The sequence below is a fragment of the Podarcis tiliguerta genome (genome assembly GCF_965153285.1).
Source record: "Podarcis tiliguerta genome assembly, chromosome: 14".
Classification (NCBI taxonomy): Eukaryota; Metazoa; Chordata; class Lepidosauria; order Squamata; family Lacertidae; genus Podarcis; species Podarcis tiliguerta.
In genome coordinates, this window is record NC_139547.1 from 16,756,981 (window position 1) to 16,781,859 (window position 24,879).

The following is a 24,879-nucleotide window of genomic DNA, read 5'->3' on the forward strand; positions in this document are numbered from 1 at the left end:
GGTTACGGCGCTCATCTCACTTTATTGGCTGAGGGAGCCGGCGTAGAGCTTTCAGGGTCATGTGGCTAGCATGACTTAGCTGCTTCTGGCGAACAAGAGCAGCGCACGGAAACACCGTTTACCTTCCCACCGGAGCGGTACCTATTTATCTACTTGCACTTCATGCTTTCGAACTGCTAGGCAGTTCGCAGGGACTGAGCAATGGGAGCTCACCCCGTCGCAGGGATTTGAACCGCCGACCTCCTGATTGGCAAGCCCTAGGCTCTGTGGTTTAACCCACAGCATCACCCAGTTCCTCATAAGATAAGATAGCCATCTTCAAATATCTCAAGGGCTGTCACTTGGAAGAGGTAACAAGCTTGTTTTCTCCTGCTCTGGAGGGTAGGACTCGTACCTATGGCTTCAGGTTACAAGAAAGGAGATTCCGACTAAATATCAGGAAGAACTTTGACAGTAAGAGCTGTTTGACAGTGGAACGGACTCCCTCAGGAGGTTGTGGACTCTCCTTCCTTGGAGGTTTTCAAGCAGAGGTTGGATGGCCACCTGCTATGGATGCCTTAGCTGAGATTCCTGTATTGCAGGGGGTTGGACTAGATTACCCTTGGTGTCCCTTCCAACTCTACAATTCTATGATCCTATGAAAATAACCCAGAGTGGGGTGCTACTGAATGCTGTCATCCCTTAGTGAGTGCAAAGAGTTGCCGGCAGCTCTGGTTCTGGAGTAAAAATGAACCCACCGTAAGTGACTTTTACAGCTGGGCCCTCTGTAGATTGCATCTCATGGTTAATTTTTTATTAAACATGTTCTCATCTCGAGCATTCCTGGAAGCGAACTGGGGAGAAAACTGGGTTGATACGCGTTCCACTGTTCTTTGTCTTTAGTTCTTTGTATTCATTTAAAAGGCTGTGGTGTCTGCTAGGTTAGCAGCGTTACAGCATGACCTGAAGTTGTGTTTTCAAATGGCTCTGTCGCGATGATAACGTTTAAGGCGAGTGACAGATGGGCAGTCCAGGCTTTTTGCAGTCTTTAAAGATGGAGGAGGAAACGGCAGAATTTTCTGTTGTTTGGGGGAAAGAAGCTGACATCTGGCTTCCAGTGTTTTGCTCCGTCTTGGAGGAGATGCTGCCTGGCTGCTGTTTCCTTGTGGCTGACACATGACACCCCTTTTGCAAAGCTCGCTGTTGAGTCAGCAGAAATACTAGCCAGACACGTCTGGCTTCAGAGGAGCCTTTGGTGACAGCGAGGCAGTGAAACAAATTAAGGTTGTGTGAGCACTAGGAGGTGTTTGGGCCACATGCTGCGTGGGCAAGGGGAAGGCGGGGGTGCCTCGCGCACAGCCTTTGCCAGCCAGATGTTTTGGACTACAACTCCCATTGGCCGCAGCAAATTTACCCTAGCAAATGAGGCCACGATTAAGAAGGGCAGAAGAGGGCAATGGGCCTCTCAGGATTCCCCACCTTAATTGCGGGCTGAGGAATTGGCAGAGAACATTATTCTTATTTTTTAAATTTGTATGCCACCCTTCATCCAAGGGACGCGGGTGGCACTGTGGGTTAAACCACAGGGTCAGGGGTCCCTTTACCTTTACCTTCATCCAAAGATCACAGGGCAGTTCACATTTTCAGCCAATTTCTCCAGGTGGCAGAGAGATTCTGGAGTAAAAATGCATACCTGAAGGAGCTTCGCCACCTCCATTATTAAGCCCAGACATTGAGGTCCAGCTCCAAGGGCCTTCTGGCTGTCCCCTCCTGTGAGAAGTGAAGCTACAGGGAACCAGGGAGAAGGGAGAATGCCTTCTCGGTAGTGGTGCCCATCCTGTGGAACACCACCCCCCTCAGATGTCAAGGAGATAAGAAACTATACAACATTTAGAAGACATTTAAAGGCAGCCCTGTAAAGGGAATTTTTAAATGTTTAATGCTTTATTATGCTTTTGTGTATGTTGGAAGCCACCCAGAGTGGCTGGGGCAACCCAGTCAGATGGGCAGAGGACAAATAATAAAACGATACTGATAGTGATGGTGATTCTCCAGCAACTTTTTGGGGTGGGGTTATTTTCCTTTCTCCTAAGGTTTTTGTTTTTTTGTCATCTCTTTCCTTCCACTGCAAGTGGTGTCAGCAGCCAGCAGCTGTGCTGGCAACCACTTTGCTGCCAACGATGTAGAGTGACGTTCTGGGATGTGGCCAGGCCAGGGCTGGTAACTTTAACTGGGAGGTGAGGAGTACTTGGAGAACATTCATCCTGTTGACCCTTTTCTCAGGGGAAGTGAGAGGAAAATCTCCCCTTTTCTCAGAAGTGGTCTTCTGAGAAAGTTCAGCTCACCTCTAGCAGAGAGTCTCATCCAGAGGCTTCCTCCTACTCTTTCCTGAATCAATATTGGCCTCCTTGGTGGGGCTTCCAAGGTGATAGGGAGGTTGATCTCATGCAGCGATTCCTATATCTCCATTATAAACAGTAAATGGGGTGTGTATAACTAGATATACATGCCAAAGATAGTAATCTGTTTGCTTAAAGGGGGCTGCTGGGGGGGGGGGGGGAGCGGACACAGAATCCAGTGTACTATTCCCTAACTGACCTTTCTTTCCTTTTTCTCCTAAGGATGTCTTGGGTCTCATCTAAATTGTAAGCTTGTGGAAAGGATCCGTTTTAGTTTTAATTATGCATGGCTCGAACGGTTTTAGGTCCTTTATGAAAAATTAATAGCAATATTTGACTTGTGTTCATAACATTGCCGTAGCGATTTAAGGGAGATGTAAAAGAAAATCGCAACGATATTTCTCAAAAACGCACAGTGCTTCTTGGCAACTGCATCTGGAATTTATTTTCAGACCCAGACTTCAATTATTTATTTCATTGGTATCCTGCCCTCCCCCCAACCCCGAATTCAGGATCGAGAATGTGGTTCTTCTCATTGTACCCCAGCAATTCTTCACAACAATCCTGTGAGACTGAGAGGCCCCAGGTCACTTTGACAGGCCTCATGGCTGACTGGGGACCTCAACCCAGTTCTTCTCCATCATAATCTAATATTCATTCTTAACAACCACAACATGCCTCTCCTCTTGGTCTTTGCAGCGAGTTCCTCACCCAAGATAGCTCTCCGCTTCACCTTACTCTTTCCCCTTTCTTATTTTTATATGTGTTTGTAATGATCATAGAATGGTAGAGTTGGAAGGAACCAATGCAGGAATCTCAGCGAAAGCATCCATGCAGTGGCATAGCGTGGGGGGTGCAGGGGGGGCCGGCCTCACCGGGCGCAACATCGGGGGGGGGGCGCTCGCACTCGCAGCTCTCTGCGCCTACCTGGCTCACTCACTCACTCTCACTGCAGTCCTGGCTGTGCAAATCCGATACGAGCCGCCGGGTCGCTGCCCACTGTGGAGGGGGCGGGGTGCCAGGCATGCGGTGCGGTGCGGAGAGAGAGCGAGGGACTATCTGGGGGAAGGACAGTGCAGCGGGGGGGGGGCGCAAATTACTTGCCCCGGGTTAGGGGGCGCAAATTACTTGCCTTGCCCCAGGTGCTGACAACCCACGCTACACCACTGCATCCATGACAGATGGCCATCCAGCCTCTGCTTAAAAACCTCCAGGAAAGGAGAGTCCACAACCTCCTGGGGGGATTCCATTCCATGATCACAAGTAAGTTGGTGGGAGCCTGTAGGGGTCACAGTTAGTGTCAGATGTTGCCTCAAACCTGGTTTCCTTGACGTGAAATGGGCTTCCTTTAAGAATGCATCAAGCCATTTCTAGAGGAAATCTCCCCTCTTTCACAGACACCGTTATTTTTTCTATGTAAATTTATTCATTTGGTTTTTCAGGTTAAAGTTTTACTATCACATATCCAACATACAGAATAAAAACAAGATTCCAATTCATCTCTTGGACTTCCCTCCTCCCCTTTGCGGGTCCTATTGTTAGTCATTTCCTCCTGCATCTTTTATAATAATCCAGATATTTTACATCTCCATTACGTCCAAGATTCACCATTAAATTACACGTGTTATTCCAATCCTACTAACAATTTTAGCAGTTTACAATGGTTTTTAAGATAAATTATAAATTTCCCCCGTTCCTTATTAAAATTTTGTTCTTCCTGATTTCTGATCCTTCCAGGCATTTTTGCCATTTCGGCATAATCCAACTTAATCTGCCATTCTTCTCTGGTAGGGACTTTATCTTCTTTCCATCTCTGGACAGCATGCTTTGGGTCCTATCGTTTTACTGGTTGCACTAGCTGTGCCTGTCAATGTGAATACTACTGGTTTGTTTGGGGCGTCTTTTTTTACTTTGTTTAGTTACATGGGAATGGTTCGCTCTGTCCCAATACCTGTACCTTACTCTGTCATGGAAACCTCTAATAAAAAACATTTGGCAGCTGTCAGGGAACTGCCATCGGAGCTGGAGGCGGAGAGGAGGCTCCAGAGGGATGGTGGAGAGGGTCCCAGTAGGGAGAGAGGTAGCCCTTCCGCTGGGGAAGGAAATCAGCGTAACACCAGTGGAGAAGGGGGGCAGATGGGGGGGGAATCGGAGAGGTGGCTCCAGGACTCTTCACAGGAGACCAGCGGAGAGGGCACGAGTACTCCGCTGCCCACACCCACTTTGCGCAGAAAACTTCCGCGCAGGCAAAGGGGGAGGAGACTGGGCGTCAAACAGCTTCTATGCTGGAAGAGGTTTAAGAAACGCCCACTGACGGATTCTGCCAGCGACTGAGGCAGCCACGGAACTTGAGGCTGTCCAGACAGAAAGGGTTCAACCAGGCAACCTAGCCAGGAGTAAAGGCAACTTTCGCACAAGCAACCCCTAGAACCATTACAGCAGCCTTGGAAATTCAGCTCCTCTTTCGAGAGGCCTCAGGCTACACCCAAGTGGCTCTCTCGTTTTGATCTTTCTACCCTTAAATGGACAAGAGGTCATGGTTTACCTTGGGGCTATTTCACATAACGACATTGCGCGTGCGTCTGTCTGTGTGTGTTCTGTATCAGCAGGGACTCCTTGCTAGCCGGCTGATGACATGAGTTATCCTTTTGAAGACTCGAGCAGGTTTTCCTCTTGATTTAAGAAGACAAAGCTACCTAATCTCTGGATCAGCTCCTATCGCTGCACTTTGTCTAAAGGAATGTTAAAGACCGACACCTCTAAGAACATCAGTAAATCTCAACTTGTGCAGAGTGCATTGGACTCTCACATTTTTTAGACTTAAGAAAAAAAAGAAAGGCCTGTTCACTTGATACTTCCTGGTTTTGTTCTCTACTTTTGCTCATCCAGAGGCTCTGCATGGAGAAGACTTTTTAAAATAAATTATTTCTTTCCCGCTCACATGCCTCTCAAAGTATTTTTACTAAACTCTTGTGATTTGTTCTCTTAATCTCATTTTACACTCAACTTGTCCCTTATTTTCCCCACCCCAAAACGGCCAGTTTCTTTCATCTTCATTCCCTGGTCCTTTTACATTCACATTTCCCCCCCTATACCATCTTTCCTCTCTTATCCCTTTCCTTTCTATTCAGAGTTGTTCATCATCAGTAATAATAATAGATATAAATAAATGTTAACCTTTTCTCTCACTTTCTAACTTCCTTCAACATATCCCCTGTCCCTTTACCCTCAATGGAGGAAGACATTCCTTCCTTCCTCTCCCTCTGAACTTCTGTCTCCCAGCTACCTTTATTCATCCTGCAAGGACTTGCTGGTGCTGACATTGGACCAATCAAAAGACTATGGCAAGACCTGGTGGCAGAGCAGGTGTTGACAACAGTGGTCTATTTATTTATTTATTTTGTAATTTTCTTTATAGCCTACCCTACACCTAATTGTCACATGGAGGGTTACAAAAACTTCTCAGTGGAAAGAAGTACACAGTGTGTTTAAATCATAAAATAAAACGACAGAAAGAATTGCGATCTCATTACATCAGTTGCGCCCGTTCAAAGTCCATCTCTGGGCCCAATTTAAAGTACTGACTTTGAGCTTTAAAGTGCTCTATGGCCTTAGACCAGCATGCTTATAGGAACGCTACATGGGCCATTGGTCTGACTTGATAAAAGGCACCTTGCTGCCTTTCTAGAACTTGTAGGTCCCGTATAAATCTATTTTGGCAATGACAAGAGAAAGAGCCCTCAAAATCGCACATAGCTGGTATGTAACACCTAGAAATCTAGGTTATAAAAAACCCAACAGCTCTCCTTTGTGTTGGAGAGGGTGTCTCACTATTGGGACATACAGACATATGTGGTGGGAGTGTTCAAAAATGGAAAAATTCTGGGGAAATGTCTTTGCAGAGATACCTTTGGTTAAAAGGCAGACAGTACCTATGTCACCAGGACTGGCACTGCTTAATTTGTACAGTCGGGACTCACCAAGAATTAGAAATAAAGATCTTATAACCCATTTATTAACCGTGGCAAGAACAACCATAGCAATAGAAAACATTGCAACTGTTGACCATGGATATGTGGTATGAAGCAGTCTGGCAGACAGCTTTGTTGGAAAAGCTAACAAGGAAACTGCGGATAGCAAGAGGCCAAAAGAAAAACAATAACTTCTACGCAGTGGGGGGCGACTTTATTGAACACACAGGTAATGAGGCACATGGGGGAGTAGTGTTTGGGGTGGGTAACACAGTTTGGAATACAGTCGTACCTTGGTTCTTGAACGTAATCCGTTCCAGAAGTCCGTTCAACTTCCGAAAACATTCAAAAACCAAGGCGCGGCTTCCAATTGGCTGCAGGAGCTTCCTGCACTCGATTGGAAGCCACGTTGGACATTCGGCTTCCAAAAATGTTCGCAAACCGGAACACTCACTTCTGGGTTTACGACGTTCAGGAGGCAAAACGTTTGAGTCGCAAGGCGTTCGAGAACCAAGGTGCGACTGTACTTTGAAGTACACATTTTAACCCTTCAAATTGTTACAGATATAATGTATTCCTTCCTTTTAATGAGATTGGAGCACATGATGTGTTATTTTATGGTTTTTAAGATGATGAGAATGTTTGAAATATATGCTGTGGCAAATAAACTATTTTAAAAGAAGAAGGTGTGAGGCCTTCTTCTCTCACCATGAAAGGGCTTGTAGCCACGATGGCTTCGTTCTTCCTCCGCGGTTGGAGGCAGCAATGCTTCTGAGTATCAGTAACCGAAAACCACAGAAGAGAAGAGGGCTCTTGGGTTCTAATCCTGCCTGCCGGTTTTGCCCAGGCATCCATTTGGCCAGTGTGAGACAGAATGCTGGACTGGATGAGCAGACTCTTCTTACATTCTTACGTTTAAAATGTGAATAGGCCTCTGATTCAGCCTAAATAGGGTACAAAAAGTCATTGCTGAAAATAATTATGGATAGGATAATCATGTCAATAGACCTTGTTTTGGAAGTAACTCTTGCTGTTAAAATTAGAAAGCATGACACACAAGCCTTTTTTAATAACATCTTGGAATGATAACGGCAAAGCATATTTGAGCCATTCCTATTGTTCTGTTTCATGCCATCTGTTCGCACACCCACGGTGGCAAAGATTTTTTAATCTAAACATTGGGAAAGGGCCTTTTAATATCTGCTCATGCTATTGCTTGATGGCCTGGAAGTGTGTGTTCTTTTCCAATTTCCACTTTGGTTAATTTCCGCAGCGTTTTAAAACAGCTTAGTTCCAGGTAAAAATGTCATTTTTGTAGGTAATAACTTGGTACCTTCTAATTATTGCTGGTATTTTAGATTTGATAGAGATTTCGACTCAAGACAATAACTGTTATAAACTCATTTGGAAGAAAATGTATACTGGCGGAAACTGTTTATAAAAAGAAGGCCCTAGGCTTTGGGAATAATAAATTCAGGTCCTAGTAAATTCAGTTTTAATTGGTTAACTGCATAATTCTGCAAGTAAGAATAATGAATGGGTGAAGAATGCATGTAAAGTATTTTCACTGGGTGTTATCCTAAAACTTAACGTTCCTGCAATGTGTTCCACTTAAATGGCAGACATTTGCCTATAGATCATTTGTGTTCCATTATATATTGAGAATTAAATCAATTGCTACAATAATGGAAACTGAGAGTACTGGGTTTAGTTGCACCTTTGATGTGAGAGCTAGCAGAGGAGAGGTTTTTGCTATTTATTTTTTACTACCAAAATAAGGGTCAATATGATGTAGGGAGGAGAGTGAGTCTCTCTTTATTGCAAAGACCCACATGGGGACCCTCTCAGCGGAGTCTGCCCCCAAATTTTGCCAGTATCATTGTTCTTTCCCCATTGGAGTGAATGGAAGCCATGTGGGAGAAAGTTGAGGGGTGTTTGCAGACATAGATGTTACTGGAGCCCAAGGCTCAACTTGCTCCTGACAGATTGCAGGGAGAAGACAACAAAGTTGTCAATCGCAGTCTTGTTTCGTATGTCCTAAAAGAGCTATTTCCGCCCGGACAGTGCTGCTGACTGCAGTATTCCGGATATGTCTGGGACGTATGCCAATCCTAGAGTATAGCTAACATAGTGTGATAGCCAGTGAAATGTTATTTATTTAGATTTTAGCATGATCCTCTTCATTTCTAAATCTGCAAACCAGATTGTTTTCCTAATTCAGAAGTATTAATGGTGGCTGGGGCTGATGAGCTTTAATTCAAAACAGCTAGAGGACAGCAGGCTAGTGAAAGCTGCTATAGACCCTTTCTATTACAAAGTCTCCAAAATAACAATTTTTAAATACCTTTATGTGCAAATTTTCTGCCTTAAAGGCTGCCTTAATTTTTAACACCAGTTAAATTGACAGCTGCCCGAGAGGTGGGATGTAGTGTCTTACCTACCATGGAAGGGAACAGGTGTGAATTAAAATCAGTTTGTCCACATTTGGGAACCCAGTGTAAGTTGAGCAAACCCAATGAATTATTCCCTCCCTTGAAAGCTGCTGGAATCCTTTCTCTGTCTATCACTCTTAAACAGAAAAGGTGACTATATTACTAGTGGGTAGTGTAGATTTTGTGTGTGTGGTGTTGTTTAGTTGTTTAGTCGTGTCCGACTCTTTGTGACCCCCTGGACCAGAGCACTCCAGGCACTCCTGTCTTCCACTGCCTCCTGCAGTTTGGTCAGACTCATGTTCGTAGCTTTGAGAACACACACACACAATATGTATATAACCTTAATAACCTGTCCTTGAGCTTGCTTTGCCTTCCTTCCTCTCTCACTCCCATTCCTTTTTCCTCGTGTGTCATGTCCTTGTAAATTGTGAGTAGGGATCATCTTAAGACTGGTTTTCATATACTGCTGTAAGAACCTTTTTGACTAAACAGTGGGCTATAAATAAATAATGCACATATATGAGCTATATATAGGGATTACACACACACACACACATCCGACTATTAATCTTCAAAGCAATCAAAGAGCACTGCAAAACAGCATTTAAAAGAAGTAGGCTCTCGATCCCAGGATACTGTCAGACACATAGCATATTACAAATAGGTGGATGACGGGACAGAGGAAGATCTGACAATGCATAGCTTCTTCCTTTCTTGGTGACGCAGCTAGGATTTCAAATGTGCATAATACTTTTTTTTTCTTCCATTCTACGTACCTCTTGCAATAACCACAACCTATAAATTCCACAGTGGGGAACTCTTCTTATACCCACAGCAGGCAGGCTGAACTCAAATGCCTAATTTATCTGTGCCATCTGTACTTGATTGGCACAACCACTAAAGTGAATTAATGTTACCTGAGAAACCCTGTTCCGGATTCTGTATGTTTTGCTGTCAGATGACGCTCCGAATAACGTTTGTCTATTTGAACAAATTAAATATGATTATTATTTGTAGCACAAGGAAATATATAGAAAACTGCTTTTACTTCCAGCATATTTCTGAATCAGATAAAGAGTGTAGCAAGGATAGGTGAGCTCTCCGAGATGAGAGTCATCTCAGATTCATTAACTGATTTTTCTCCCCAACTGTAGTTGGAGAAAATCAGATTATTCTTCCAAATTCACATGAAGGTCTTGGGGGAAAATTTTCACTCCCTATCTGCCTCCAGCAGGCCTTCTCACCCAACTCCATAATACACATAGGCCCTTTCCCCCAACTGGTACAGAATACAGAAGCCAGTCTGTTCACCAGAGCAGTTTACAGGGATCATGTTACTCCTTTGTCGAGAAAGCTACATTGGTCTCCTGATTCCTTATGCTCCAACTCAAACACAGAGATCTGACGGGGCAATTTTGAGGGTCCCCCACACGCCTGAGATTTTGTTGGCATTTAACAGGAACCAGGTCTTTACTGTGGCAGGCTCTGCCCTGTGGAACTCCTTGCCAATAGATGTCCGGCAGAAGTCTCCCTTGTTTGCTTTTTAAAAAGTGAGAACTGGATCCTGCTATTCATATCAGGCAGAGCCATTCCATAGCATCATAGAATTATAGACTTGGAAAGGGACCCTGAGAGGGTCCAACCTCCTGCAATCCAGGAATAAAGGCATTTCCTTTTGCATTGCCAGTGTGGCATAATCATAATCCCTTCTGTATGTACAGAGGACTCTGAGTCCCATGTTCAAGCAATCTGTAGCAACTCTTAAATGTAGGTTACTAAGTTCCTGGCCACTAGGTGTTCGAATCGAGCTCCAGTATCCTTGGCACTATGGGACCATAAAATTCCCTGTGCATGGTCAGCTGTCCAAGGAAGGAGAGGAATGCAGAATTTTATGTAGCAGCCACACAGCTAACAATGGTTGGATGAACTGATTCTAGGGCCAGGGATGGGCGAGGCTTCAGGTAAGGGGAAATTTCCCCAGAACCCAGTGGACCACTAGCCAACTAGAAATGTACAATACAGGCTGATAAAGGTGGAGTGAGATACATACCAGTGGCTCGGGTCACAAAGCCAATTGCTTACTGCTTCACCGCCACCACGAGCCTCTATACAGTGGTACCTCTTGTTACATACTTAATTCATTCCAGGGGTCTGTTCTTAACCTGAAACTGTTCCTAACCTGAAGCACCACTTTAGCTAATGGGGCCTCCTGCTGCCGCCGCGTCGCCGGAGCACAATTTCTGTTCTCATCCTGAAGCAAAGTTCTTAACCCGAGGCACTATTTCTGGGTTAGCGGAGTCTGTAACCTGAAGCATCTGTAACCTGAAGCGTCTGTAACCCGAGGTACCACTGTATACGCAAGTGCAAATCTACATCTACTATGGATTAGAGATTCAACACTAAAACCCTTAAAACTAGATTTGTAAAACTGTACAGAGACAAGCAACCATATTTTACAGGAAGTAAGCAATGAGTCTCTGAGAGAAGTGAAAAGTTCAAGGTCAGCCAAGGCACAGAATGTCCTTCCCTTAACTCGCAGTTTGAAAACTTACTGCAAATCAGCTAGAAATCTACCAGTGTGTGCCAGTCTACCTTCCTGCTGTCCCTGCCCTGGACATTCATTAGTGGGTTGCAATTTGCAAGAAACTTGCACCCTTCCCTCTGTGTGGGGCCGGGACATATTGGCTGCATCGCCAGTGTTAAAACAGTAGAAAAAAGGAAGGAGAGGTTATTTTTAAGAAGGAAGATGAGAGAAAACAGGAGAAAACAGAATGCACAGTGCTGGGACACTGCTCATTCTGCACATTCATTATCTTTTTTTTTTCAGTGCTGTCAAGAATGAAGAACAAAGCCTTCAATATGGTCAGCACCAAAATAACTTTTTAATAACGCAACAAAGCACCAAGTCTTTTTTAAATTTGGGCCTCGCAGTGCTAGTGGTAACCACAAGTAAAAACAAACGTGATGCAAGCTCAGAGATATTTTCTCAAAACCATGATTAAAACTGGCCTCCACACAAGTTATATATCTGTTTTTCCTTTGGAGATTTGGCAGCAATTCATCCCCTTCAGCTGCAAATCAAAACTGGAACAACAGTCTGGAAGTTTGTGGCTTAAAACATGTGCTTGTTATTTGAGGATATCGGGGGTTTAACTCATTCTACCTTGGTTATTACCAATGATATGAATGAAGCGAAGACTTCATGGTTGTAAAAGAGTGGTCCCGTACAAAAACGTTATGCCTTTTGAGTAAAGAGATCACTATCCTAATCTGATAAATGTGGTCAGTATAAGCTTCTGACTAGCCACTATCCTGATTGCCCATGGCAGGTAAGAATTGTTTCTGGATAATGAAACATATCTCTCTTTTTTTTCTTTTTACAAATCCCATAAACATCTAAAACATGGGCAGGTGGGCAAGTTACTTTGGGAAGCTTAGTTGTATTGGAAGAAGGAGCAGTAAAGTGGTACCTCGAGTTACAGACACTTCAGGTTACAGACTCTGCTAACCCAGAAATAGTACCTCAGGTTAAGAACTTTGCTTCAGGATGAGAACAGAAATTGCGCGGCAGCAGCGGGAGGCCCCATTCGCTAAAGTGGTGTCTCAGGTAAAGAACAATATCAGGTTAAGAACGGACCTCCAGAACGAATTAAGTTCTTAACCCAAGGTACCACTGTATTCTGCAAGAGAGTATACCCGGAGAGTATATGCAGCAGTAGTTTGCATCTACAGCTGTTGCCATCGGGAGACAATGTGTCTCCACGCTCAGCGATTCTTTACAGTTCCTCACCTCTCCTCCCCTGTGCTCTCAACAATATGCAAACCCTCCTCCGTATCCGCTGTGCCCATCATAATGGTTGGCAGGTTTCTGTTACTTTTATATGAAGGCCATGTAGCTGAATATTTTTGTTGACTTCAAGGTGTGTGTCTTAACTTCATGCTTCAATGCCTTGTAGGGATAGGAGGGTTGCAAGAATTCGTACTGAAGTCGGCAACGCTCTCATCGTCGCCAGCTTGCCCACCGTTTAACCCCCTCAGCTTCGAAGCAACACCGATTGTGCGAGTTGCTGTGGAGCCAAAACACCCAAGTAAGTGTCTTCCCTCCATTCCTTGAGTATCCAGTCAGAATCATTGTATACTTTTGAAAATCCACAAGGGTGGGAAGGAGTAGTTGTAAATATGTTTGAGCAAATGATAGTATGGTGATTGCCTCGCAGTAAGGCAGGGTTTTCCAAACTTGGGTCTCCAGCTATTGTTGGACTACAACTCCCATTATCCCTATCAATCAGGGCCAGTAGTCAGGGATAATGGGAATTGTAGTCCAAAATCAGCTGGAGACCCAAGTTTGGGAAACCCTACAATAAAGAAATAATAAGTTAGAACCACTCATACTCATACTAGGATGGATGTCGGCATCTTACAATAAACATGGGGCAATGACAGCCTCGTTCTGTCTTGTTCTTGCTGTGTAATGTGTACAACAGGAATGGGAAACATGTTGGACTACAACTCCCATCAGCCCTCGCTGTGGGCCATACCGGTTGGTGCTGATGGGAGTTGGAGTCCAGTGACATCTGGAAGACCACAAATTCCCCTTCCCTGGTTCCTAAGTTATATTGCATGGTGGCTTTATTGAGCTCTGCGTTTGCTTGCTCCCACTTTATGTCACTGTTAGGGCAAGTAAACAGTAATTGCATCAGGACATGAAACACACATTCTGGAAGGAGAAGAGTGGATTTGATATGGGGCTGTTGTTTTGAGTGGCAGCCCTGTGTTTCTTAGAGCATACAGATCCACCCACAGTCTTTTTTTTTTAACCCCTCTTAAGATTTTTCGTGCTGTTAGAATATGTAATCATTATGGGGACACGGGTGGTGCTGTGGGTTAAACCACAGAGCCTAGGGCTTGCCGATCAGAAGGTTGGCGGTTCGATTCCCCACGATGGGTGAGCTCCCGTTGCTCGGTCCCAGCTCCTGCCAACCTGGCGGTTCGAAAGCACATCAGAGTGCAAGTAGATAAATAGGTACCGCTCTGGCAGGAAGGTAAACGGCATTTCTGTGTGCTGCTCTGGTTTGCCAGAAGCAGCTTAGTCATGACCCGGAAGCTGTACGCCAATAAAGTGAGATGAGCGCCGCAACCCCAGAGTCGGTCATGAGTGGACCTAATGGTCAGGGGTCCCTTTACCTTTAATATGTAATATGCAAAATCTGAAAGCTAAACAAAACTTCATATTCTTTGTACTCAGTATTTCACACCAGCCTGTGCTCCCTTTCTTACTGAGCTTTGCTCGTATGTTACTTTGAAACCCAAGCGCTTCGGAGGTACTTCATTTAAAAGTGCTTTTGTCTTCCCAGGTGAGATGCCGCAGTTGGTTAAAGGCATGAAGCTTTTAAACCAAGCTGATCCTTGTGTACACGTTTTAATCCAGGAGACAGGGGAGCATGTGTTAATTACAGCAGGAGAAGTCCATCTTCAGCGCTGTTTGGATGACTTGAAAGAGAGGTTGGTGGCAGGGAGAGGTGGTGCGAGAGGAAAAGGAAGAATTGCTCAAGGCTCAGTGATTAAATCCAGCATTTACAAGACAGTTAAATGTGTAATTGTGGTTTAACTTATGGAAAGGTCAAAGCATCCTTTCCCAATTCTTCCTCACTGTTGCCGGTGCACAGTTGAAGATTTTTCATACTGGCATTCCTCGTGTGTAGATTTCTATCCATCAGTCAATCATTTTATTTGTATACTGCCTTTCCAAAATTAAAGCCATGCTCAAGGACAGCTGACGACATATATAAAATTACATAACTGCAAAACATAACAAAAGTCGCCATAAACAATGAACAAAACATCAAAAAGTACCCACATAAATTGAACAACTTCCACATAAATCATAGGATCCATAAGGAATTGGGAGTTAGGTCGTCCCTGAATATTAACTGTAAACGGCTTTTGTATGTTTTCCCAAATCATTTGTTTGCAACCATTGCCCATCTAGAAATCCTCTTTGTAGAAAAGCCCATTTTTATCACTCAGAATGTCTGGCGGACACAGTTGTAAAGCTTTCACACTGTGTGCAACAGTAGATTGCTCTGCAACAGCTATGTTTGTTGCCATCTTTTTCACAGCAGACTTTTTCGTATAAATAGGCACGACTTGACGTGTTCAGCTCAAGTAACAGAAATCAGGAGCCTGATCCTTGAGTGGGTCTCTAGTCTAACTCATTGAGTTGTGGGCTGAGTTTTCATTCCATCCTGATACCACTCTTAATTCCTTGGAGGCAGGATGGGTTTCAAGCAGCAGAATCTCCATGTTCTGGAATATGAACCTAAGTGCCTCACACATCTCCTGCCCGAGGAAACTGCTGGGGCCCATTGCCCTTCTCAGATAATATTTCAGGACTTAACTTCCCACTCTACACTAGCTCACTGGGTTGCAGCTCAGAGGATGAGAGACCTGCTGCTGCAACTGTAAGAGGCAGTTGAGAGAATTTGGAGCCTGTTCTGTTCCTCAAGATAGGAATCTGCTGTATGCTAAGTCAGACCATTGGTCCATCAAGCTCAGTACTGTCTACATCAGAGTTCCCCAAACTTGGATCTCCAGCTGTTTTTGGACTACCATTCCCATCATCCCTGACCACTGGTCCTACTAGCTTGGGATGATGGGAGTTGTAGTCCAGAAACAGCTGGGAACCCAAGTTTGAGAAACCCTGGTCTACATTGGCTGGCAAGCACCTCTTTAGGGTTTCAAGCAAGGTTCTCTCCCAGCCATATCTGGAGATGCCAGGGCTTGAACCTGGTATCCTATGCCTGCAAAACAGCTGCCCTGCCACTGAGATTCCTTCCTAATATCCTCATCAGGAATGCACCAGGATCCAAAACAGGCTCATAACTGTACTCTGACATAACGGGTTGCAGTGGAAGGGGAGGGGATGCCTGTTGCTTTAAGTATACTAGAATGAATGCTGCCTCCCTCCTTGGCTCTCATTATTGAGTACAGTGGTGCCCCGCAAGACGAATGCCTTGCAAGACAGAAAACCCGCTAGATGAAAGGGTTTTCCGTTTTGGAGGTGCTTCGCAAAACAAATTTGCTATGGGCTTGCTTCGCAAGACGAAAATGTCTTGCGAGTTCCTGCAGGTTTTTTTCCCCTCCCCCCCTTTTTCCCAAGCCGCTAAGCCGCTTATCAGCTGATCCACTAAGCCCGCTAAGGCGCTAATAGCCTTTTAGCAGCTAATCCGCTAATCCCTTAAGCCTTTAATAGCCGCTAAACCGCTAATAGCGCTAAGCCGCTAAGCCGCTAATAGGCTTGCTTCGCAAGACGAAAAAAAACGCAAGACGAAGAGACTCGCGGAACGGATTCTTTTCGTCTTGCGAGGCACCACTGTAATTGATTAATGTCTTAGGAGGCAGCAGGCTGCAATGGTTAATCATAATGTGAAGTTGGCATCATGTGATTACTGGCATTAACCTGCCACTGAAACCCTTGAAGACTTAAGTTTCATTTGCTGTGAGGCCTAACTGTAGCCTTTTGGCTTTCTGTAGGTTTGCCAAGATAGAAATTAGCGTATCGAAACCAATTATTCCATTCCGGGAAACCATAACAAGACCCCCCAAAGTTGACATGGTGAACGAAGAAATAGGAAAGCAGCAGAAAGTTGCCATCATACACCAGAGTAAGGAAGAGCAGAACAAAACCCCTGAAGCTGTGCAGGTTGATTCAGATGGGCTGATAACGATATCGACGCCCAACAAATATGCCACACTCAGCATCAGAGCAACGCCTCTTCCTGAGGAGGTGACTCGACTACTGGAGAAGAACAGCGGCTTAATTCGGACCATAGAACAATTCTCCTCTTACCTGAATGAAGGTAAGAAAACAGAAGAGATGAATCCAAAGACCTTTGACCAGATACAGGAGTTCAAAAAAAGACTAGAGGAAAACCTACCAGGAAGGAAATGGAGAAATGCCGTTGATGGGATCTGGTCCTTTGGCCCCCGGAAATGTGGGCCTAACATTTTGCTGAACAGATGTGAAGGCTACAAGAGGTCTGTGTGGCAGTGCCTGGAAGGAAGCAAGCCACCTAAGGAAGCCAGCGTGTATCGGGATTTTGACAACAGTCTTGTCAGCGGGTTCCAGTTGGCCACGCTTTCGGGACCAATGTGTGAAGAACCGCTTATGGGTGTCTGTTTTTCGGTGGAGAAATGGGACATGGGCAGATTTGTCGAGCAAATGTCAGCTAACCGGCAGGATTCGGATGAAAGGATGTCTACAGAGGAGACGTCGGGAGGGGAGGAAACTGCCCATGTGTCGAGGACTGGAGGCACTGAATCGGCTTCTGAAACTGAGCTGCAAGATGGTGATCAGTGTAGCCTCAAATCATCCAGTAAAGCCAAAGGAGAGGCTTTGCCTGCAGATTGTTATGGCCCTTTCTCTGGACAACTGATTGCAACCATGAAGGAAGCATGCCGTTATGCTATGCAAGCAAAGCCACAGAGGCTTATGGCTGCCATGTACACCTGTGAGATTATGACAACGGCTGAGGTCCTAGGTAAGCATGAAACCAGCAACATGCATCATCATCATAAATTTTTATTTATATCCCGCCCTCCCCAGCCGAAGCCGGGCTCAGAGCAGCTAACAACAGTAAAATATACAACATTCTAAAATTGTTTCATGATAAAATCAGCTCAAATCAGATTAATGGCAACCATTGGGCTAGAGTTCTATGAGGATTGCCAAAGGAAGGGGTCAGGCTGTGTCCTGGTCAAAGGCCTGGTGGAACAGCTCTGTCTTGCAGGCCCTGCGGAAAGATGTCAAGTCCCGCAGGGCCCTAGTCTCTTGTGACAGAGCGTTCCTCCAGATTGGAGCCGCAGCCGAAAAAGCCCTGGCTCTGGTTGAGGCCAGCCTAACCTCTCTGTGGCCCGGGACCTCCAAGATGTTTTTGTTTGAAGACCATAAGGTCCTCCGCGGAACATACCAGGAGAGGCGGTCCCATAGGTACGAGGGTCCTGGGCCGTATAGGGCTTTAAAGGTTAAAACCAGCACCTTAAACCTGATCCTGTACTCCACCGGGAGCCAGTGCAGCTGGTATAGCACTGGGCAAATGTGATCCCGCAGCGAGGACCCCGTAAGGAGTCTCGCTGCAGCATTCTGCGCCCGCTGGAGTTTCTGGGTCAGTCTCAAGGGCAGCCCCACGTAGAGCGAGTTACAAACAGACCACATGGTAGATGTTACATCCGTAGGGGGAAAGCATTGTCAGAAAGCTGACTGCAAATGACTTCCTTGGCCATGCCAGCTTTTGCCAAGCTGGTGCCCTCCAGATGTTTTCGGCTACATTTCCCATCAGCCCCATCCAGCATGCAGGCTGGCGCTGATGGAAGTTGTGGTCCCAAACATTTGGAGGGCGCTAGTTTGGCAAAGGCCAACCAAGAAAAATAATTATATTTCCTGTGATTCTCCAGGTATAGATGGAATTATCTGGTTGACTCAGCAGGTGGTTGTTGTTGATTAAATTTCTGAACTGCCCTTCATCCGAGATCACAGGGCGCTTTACAATATAATGTAGCTAAACTATGGAACTTGTTTCTGTAGGAGTTAGTGATGGCCACCAACTTTTTGAAGGAGAGCTGAACAAATTCACGGAGGGTAATGCTGTCAATGGCAACTGGCCATGATGTCTATGCATTGCCTCCACAGACAATACTTCTGTATGCCAGTTGCTGGAGAAACTGCTAAAATAAGAGGACAAAATGACGATATTTTTATAGAAGAACGGAGACCTATCAAATTATCATTCCTGTATGAAATCATGTGCAGGATTTGAGATATGAGCAACAGACGAATGTAGAGAATGGATTTGTGGGGCTTAGAAAATAAATTTAGATGTGTTTTAATGCAGCTATTAAGGGGAAATTTTAAAAAATCAGGGAAGGAGAGATGGGAAGTCAAGAAAAAAGTGTAAAAAAATTATATGTATGATTGGAGTTATATAATAATTTGAAAGATTCAATAAAAATAAACCGAAGGAGAGGAGAGTTCTCTTGTGCTCTGCTCCTGTTTACAGATTTCCCACGAAAGAGGCTGCTGGACTAGATGGAACTCCTTTGGCCTGATCCAGCAGGCTCTTCTTATATTCTTAGGTTCTTTTTTCATCTTGGTATATTGACTTTGTATTACATTTATTAAGTTACTTAAGCAACCCCTCTTCCTGGGGCTTAAGATCAACATCCTGTTGACTAAGGCTTGCACTTAGATGTTCTATGTTTGCTCATTGCCCACTATTTTTCGGGGTAAAAAAGGTAAAGGGACCCCTGGCCATTAGGTCCAGTCGTGGCCGACTCTGGGGTTGCGGCGCTCATCTCGCCTTATTGGCCAAGGGAGCCGGCACACAGCTTCCGGGTCATGTGGCCAGCATGACTAAGCCGCTTCTGGTGAACCAGAACAGCGCACAAAAATGCCGTTTACCTTCCTGCCAGAGCAGTACCTATTTATCTACTTGCACTTTGACGTGCTTTCAAACTGCTAGGTTGGCAGGAGCAGGAACTGAGCAACGGGAGCTCACCCCGTCACGGGGATTCGAACTGCCGACCTTGTGATCGGCAAGTTCTAGGCTCTGTGGTTTAACCCACAGCGCCACCTGCGCCCATTTTCAGGGGTAAAGTAAGCTAAGTACCTCATATGATAATTAACTCCATACTTTCCTGTTGGAGTGGGATCCCTGTTACTGATCATGCACAACCCCAGTGCTGCTGTTGAGATTTTACAGCAGTTGTGTGGTCAGTAAAACTCACTCCAACCCTTGAGTCCTACAATCTCTTCTTAATATTCCGAGATCTGAAGTTTTTCACACCATCATTTAATCATAGCTGGTTACTCTATACGACTGTTTCTCGAGACCCTCCTTTGCCCCAGATGTTAATTAGTCCTCCCAGTTCAGTAATTGTGCATCTGAATTGATGAAAAGGATGCAACAAGCTCAGTAGGTCTTTTCCCTTTTTCAGGTCGCGTTTACGCTGTCCTCTCCAAAAGAGTCGGCCGGGTGTTGCAGGAAGAGATGAAAGAAGGGACAGACGTGTTTATTATCAAAGCAGTGTTGCCAGTAGCAGAGAGCTTTGGTTTTGCTGATGAAATCAGGAAGAGAACAAGCGGCCTGGCCACTCCACAGCTGGTCTTCAGTCACTGGGAGGTAAAAATTCTATTCACTCCCATCTGCCTTGGTGTACAATTTCTTGTGGATGCAGGAAAAGAAATCAAGATAAAGGAGGGGAGAGGTTAAATGGTGGTCAAGACTTAAATTTGCTCCATTCTTTCCTAAGCCAAGCCATACAAGCAGCTTTATATCTGCCTTTACAGTGGTACCTCCGGTTGTGAACAGGATCCGTTCCGGAGCTCCAGTCGGATCCTGAGGAATTCGCAACGGAGGTGCCACTTCTGCGCACGCGTGCAACGTGTACAGCGCTTCTGTGCACGCAGAGAAATCTGGAAATATACTTACAGGTTTGCCGCATACGTATCCTGAAGGATATCGTAACCAGAGGTGAACGTAAGTAGAGGTACCACTGTATATTTGCTTTTTCCAATGCACGCTTCACAATATTCTGTTCTGCTTCAGTAGGTTTTGGGTTAGCGTTAGGGTGTTCCCTCCTCTGCTGGATTGAATTTAAAGTCCATTAAGTCCAGCATTATGTGTCCAGCAGCAGCCAGATGTTTCTGGGAAACTGGTGAGCAGGGCATGAAGGCAATAGCTGTCTTCATCCTCTACTCCTGGTTGCTCCTCTTCTGCCACAAAAGAAGAGTAGAAATAAGACACTAGGGAAGGACAATTTTAAAATAATTCTCTTCATTCTCTATAAAGTGGCCCATGTTTGATACAGTGGTGCCTCGCAAGACGAAATTAATTCGTTCTGCGAGTTTTTTCGTCTTGTGAATTTTTCGTCTTGCGAAGCACGGTTTCCCATAGGAAATGCATTGATGGTTTCCCATAGGAATGCATTGACGGTTTTAAGAAAAAGGCGCAAGACGTTTTCGTCTTGCGAAGCAAGCCCATAGGGAAATTCGTCTTGCGAAGCGACTCAAAAAACTCTTTCGTCTTGCGAGGTTTTCGTCTTGCAAGGCATTCGTCTTGCGAGGTACCACTGTACATGTGTTTCTGCACACAAGAGAGACATATGTGGTGTAAAGCACTCCTTCCCAAACTCCCCCCCCCCCATGGACCACTTGACAAATTGCTTAGGGTCTTGGCGGACCACTTAATGATTGTTTTGCCTGTTGCAGCGGTTGTAATGCGCAGCACTAAGTAGATGCTGTATGGTTATTAATTGTGTTTCTATTGCTCCTTTTATTTCTCGCATCGTATTTTGTTACGTTATAAGTTGCATTTCATGGAATTCAAATTGTGCAACGGAATAAAATACAAGAAATAAAAGAAGCAATAAAACGAAGGTTTAAAATCAGCATGGATATTTAATGCAGACACAACCACCGGAATGAAGCTTGCAGACCCCTGGTCCACAGTTTGGGAACTCCTAGCATAGAGGGAGACAGTAAATGGAGAAGCATCCATTTTTAGAAGGAGTATCCCACTCAATGCCCCAGTTTCTGGGGTGGGGAGCAACAGTGGGGGCAGGCATTTATACCCTGTTTTGTGGGCTTCCCATAAGCTTCAGGCTGGCCATTGAAAGAGAGAGAGGATGCTAGATTAGATGGGCTTTTGGTTTCACCCAACAGAGCTGTTTTTCTTTTATTTAGCCTGCTAACAAGGTAACCAGCACACAGGGAAAACAGTAGGGGGTGTTTTTGTGCTTGTAGAAAAGAACCTTTCTTTAAAGTGTTCTTTCTGGAAGGTGAAATCTTTTGAAATGCTGAAATAGATACCATGGATCAAATATTATTTGGATCTTCAGAGGCTCTTTGCGGGTTGATAGCGGCAATAAAATAAGTGACCTGTACACTTAGTTTTCTGCCTCTGTCCTTTCTGCTTCAACTGTGTTTTTCTCCAACCATGTAATTTACAATCAAGAGCTTTTGAGGAGAAGATTCTTTAAGGGAATAGAAAGAAGAGTAGAATTGCATCCCTTTTCTAAGAGCATTTTTAGTTTTAAAGTCTGAAATCTGCTCCCTGTTTTCAGAGACGTGCGAGAGGAAAATACAGACTTGAGTTCAAAGCGCGCTGTGTAATTCTTCTAAGCTCTGGATGTGTTAACAGATCTGCCGCCTACCAAACAAACAAAACTGCTGCTTTATCCCCCTCCAAGCTGCTTGTGCAAGGAAGTAGCTTGCTTCTCTTGAATCCAGTTCTAAAATTCAGGCTCTTGTCACTCTTGACATCATCAGGAGTCTGGAGTGCCACCACGTGACCCGCACCCGGCCAGCCTCTTCCCTTTCCTCTTCCTTGTTGGGATATTGATATCTCACTGTTAGACTTCACTACTTCCCACGCACCAGAGGAACCAGCGGCTGGGAGCATTTACTATAGACATGATTGGCTTTGTAGACCTCATCCTAAACTGGCTGGGAAGCTTCTGAGATGTTGGGGAGCAACATTTCCTGATTTGTATGGGAGTTGTAATTGTGTATGTCTCCCAAATAATTCATTGAAGTAATGCATTTTAGGGACGCGGGTGGCGCTGTGGGTTAAACCACAGAGCCTAGGGCTTGCCGATCAGAAGGTCGGCGGTTCGAATCCCCGTGACGGGGTGAGCTCCCGTTGCTCGGTCCCTGCTCCTGCCAACCTAGCAGTTCGAAAGCACGTCAAAGGGCAAGTAGATAAATAGGTACCTCTCCGGCGGGAAGGTAAATGGCATTTCCGTGCACTGCTCTGGTTTGCCAGAAGCGGCTTAGTCATGATGGCCACATGACCCGGAAGCTCTACGCTGGCTCCCTCGGCCAATAAAGCAAGATGAGCACCACAACCCCAGAGTCGGTCACGACTGGCCCTAATGGTCAGGGGTCCCTTTACCTTTACCTAATGCATTTTATGCAGCTCAGCTGGAAATGATGAGTCTTTAGCCCAGTTAAGGATGGCATCTACAGGTCCAGTTCAGCCAGCAAGGAGGGTTGGCCGGCAGTGGCAGCAAATGCGTTAGGAACCAGACCCTAATTTGGAGGGACCTGGGCTTGCAATGTTGACTTAAGATCTTCTTAATATCCGGCAGTAAATGAATGTATTTTAGCTATTTTAAATTCATGGTCTTCTCAGCCACCTCTTTTTGACAGCAGACATCTATCAAGGACATTTTTGATTCCAAAGTAAACGAATGAGAGGTACAATGCAGTTTGTTGTGGACGTACAGTACTTTTGACTAATCAGGTTTCACTGCAATAAACATTGGAAGCTAGTAAAAGGAATTTTAAGTGAAAAATGACACACGGTGCAAGGCTGTGAGATGACCATTTTTTCCTCCTGTGGTTCCAAGATCAACAGGAAAAAAGCTCTCTGAGTATAAAAAAATAAAATCCACTTCAGCTCCATCTGCTCATTCTTGGAGCTTTCATTGAGTGGCTTCTACCAGTACAGTTAGACGTTCAGGAATCCAGTTCTGATTCTATGCTATACAGATTCCGCTAACTTCTGATACCTTCATAGTATTTCGTAAAGTTGGTGTGTTAATGATCCTGGCTGTACCCTTGCTGATTTTATTTGTTATCTTTAGATGACTGCCATACTGCAGCACATCCTTGCCTGCAGCCCTTGCAGTAGGCCAGAGTAATTATTTCACCATTAATGATCTCCAACTTAGCCTAACCCACTGCACAAGGCTATTGTAAGGCTTAAAAATGGGATGATTCTCACCTCCTTGTAAATGCGTGACTGATATGTGTGTGATTGTGCGCACATGCACAGCGCTGAACCCAAAATTGACCGGGAAACTTCATAAAACTTATCTCTTTGTCTCGCCTTACCTCTCAGGGTTGTTGCGAGAATAAACCCGGATTCCCTGTGAAACTGAAACTGAAAATGCAAATGCAAATATATATTTATATAGCTACACTTTTTACAGGCTGCTTTGTTGATTCCTCTGGGAAATCAGCACACCCCCACAGAAAAAAAGGGAGAAAATCAACAAAAGAAAAGAAGGAACTGAAAACTAAAAAAAAAAAAAGAAAAGAGGGATGGAATAGAGGAAGAGAGATATCCCCCAAATTTCAAGATTTGAGTGCATCTTTCCTAATTTCAAATATGTCTGCTTTTAGCCGACGGTCAAAAATCACTGTTTATTGCTGCCGCCCCCTTCCATTAATTCAGCTCTTTGCACAATTCCTCTCTCTCCCCCCCCCCCCAAGGTAATTTCAGATGATCCATATTGGGTACCAACCACGGAGGAAGAGTATCTGCACTTTGGGGAGAAGGCAGACTCCGAGAACCAGGCCCGCAAGTACATGAATGCTGTAAGGAAGCGGAAGGGACTTTATGTAGACGAGAAAATCGTGGAGCATGCTGAGAAGCAAAGGACTCTCAGCAGAAACAAATAGCTGCCTTCAATTCTCTTTCTCTGTTAAGTGCAGGTGGATTATCTTCTGTACCGGAGATTCAAAAAAAAGTCACCTTGGATGTACAATTCTGTGTGGGTTTTCTTACTGCGAGTTGTCTGTGGCTTGAGTTTTAATAAACCTAAGCCTTTCCAACTTCTTTTCTTGTGATTATACACTACAGCTTCCTTGTTATATTAGCGGCTTGCAAACGTCCTACCTCCGGGAGCCATTTTCACATCTCCTCATCTGCCAAGGGACACCTGCAGGGCTGATACAAAATCCCCGCATACCTTGAGTCAAATAGGCATCAGAATTGGGTCAAATTTTAACCAGCTATAGCTGGATCAATGTAGAACATTTTCATTTATTAGAACACTACTCCTGATGAATCGGCCAGCATTTTTTTGAATGAATGAATGGATAATTCACTGTTTATTGATTGAAATAGTTTGCTCCTCCTCCAATGGCAAAACCTCCCTCAAGGCGGCTTGCAAAATAAAATGGAATAGAGCAAAACACACCTGACAAATAAAACCGGCAATAAACAATAAAACAGTTGTCCCCTAAAACAATAAAAAGCAGTAAGAAAACAATCCCAAGAATCATATCTCAGTGAAAACAGATATGGGTCTTGA

The 24,879-nt window shown here is 44.8% G+C and overlaps 1 protein-coding gene across 2 annotated transcripts in view; it reads left to right on the forward strand.

The window, feature by feature from the left end:
- The window catches only part of EFL1 (elongation factor like GTPase 1), a 66,930-nt gene extending 42,533 nt beyond the window's left edge, over window positions 1-24,397 (forward strand). For both annotated transcript variants that reach the window (XM_083411856.1, XM_083411857.1), the window contains exons 16-20: window positions 12,738-12,869; window positions 14,136-14,283; window positions 16,315-17,321; window positions 19,774-19,958; window positions 24,056-24,397. In XM_083411856.1, the coding sequence (XP_083267982.1) occupies window positions 12,738-12,869; window positions 14,136-14,283; window positions 16,315-17,321; window positions 19,774-19,958; window positions 24,056-24,244 (1,661 nt within the window). In that variant the 3' untranslated portion in view covers window positions 24,245-24,397. The remainder of the gene's footprint in view (window positions 1-12,737; window positions 12,870-14,135; window positions 14,284-16,314; window positions 17,322-19,773; window positions 19,959-24,055) is intronic.
- The last annotated feature ends 482 nt before the right edge of the window (window positions 24,398-24,879 follow it).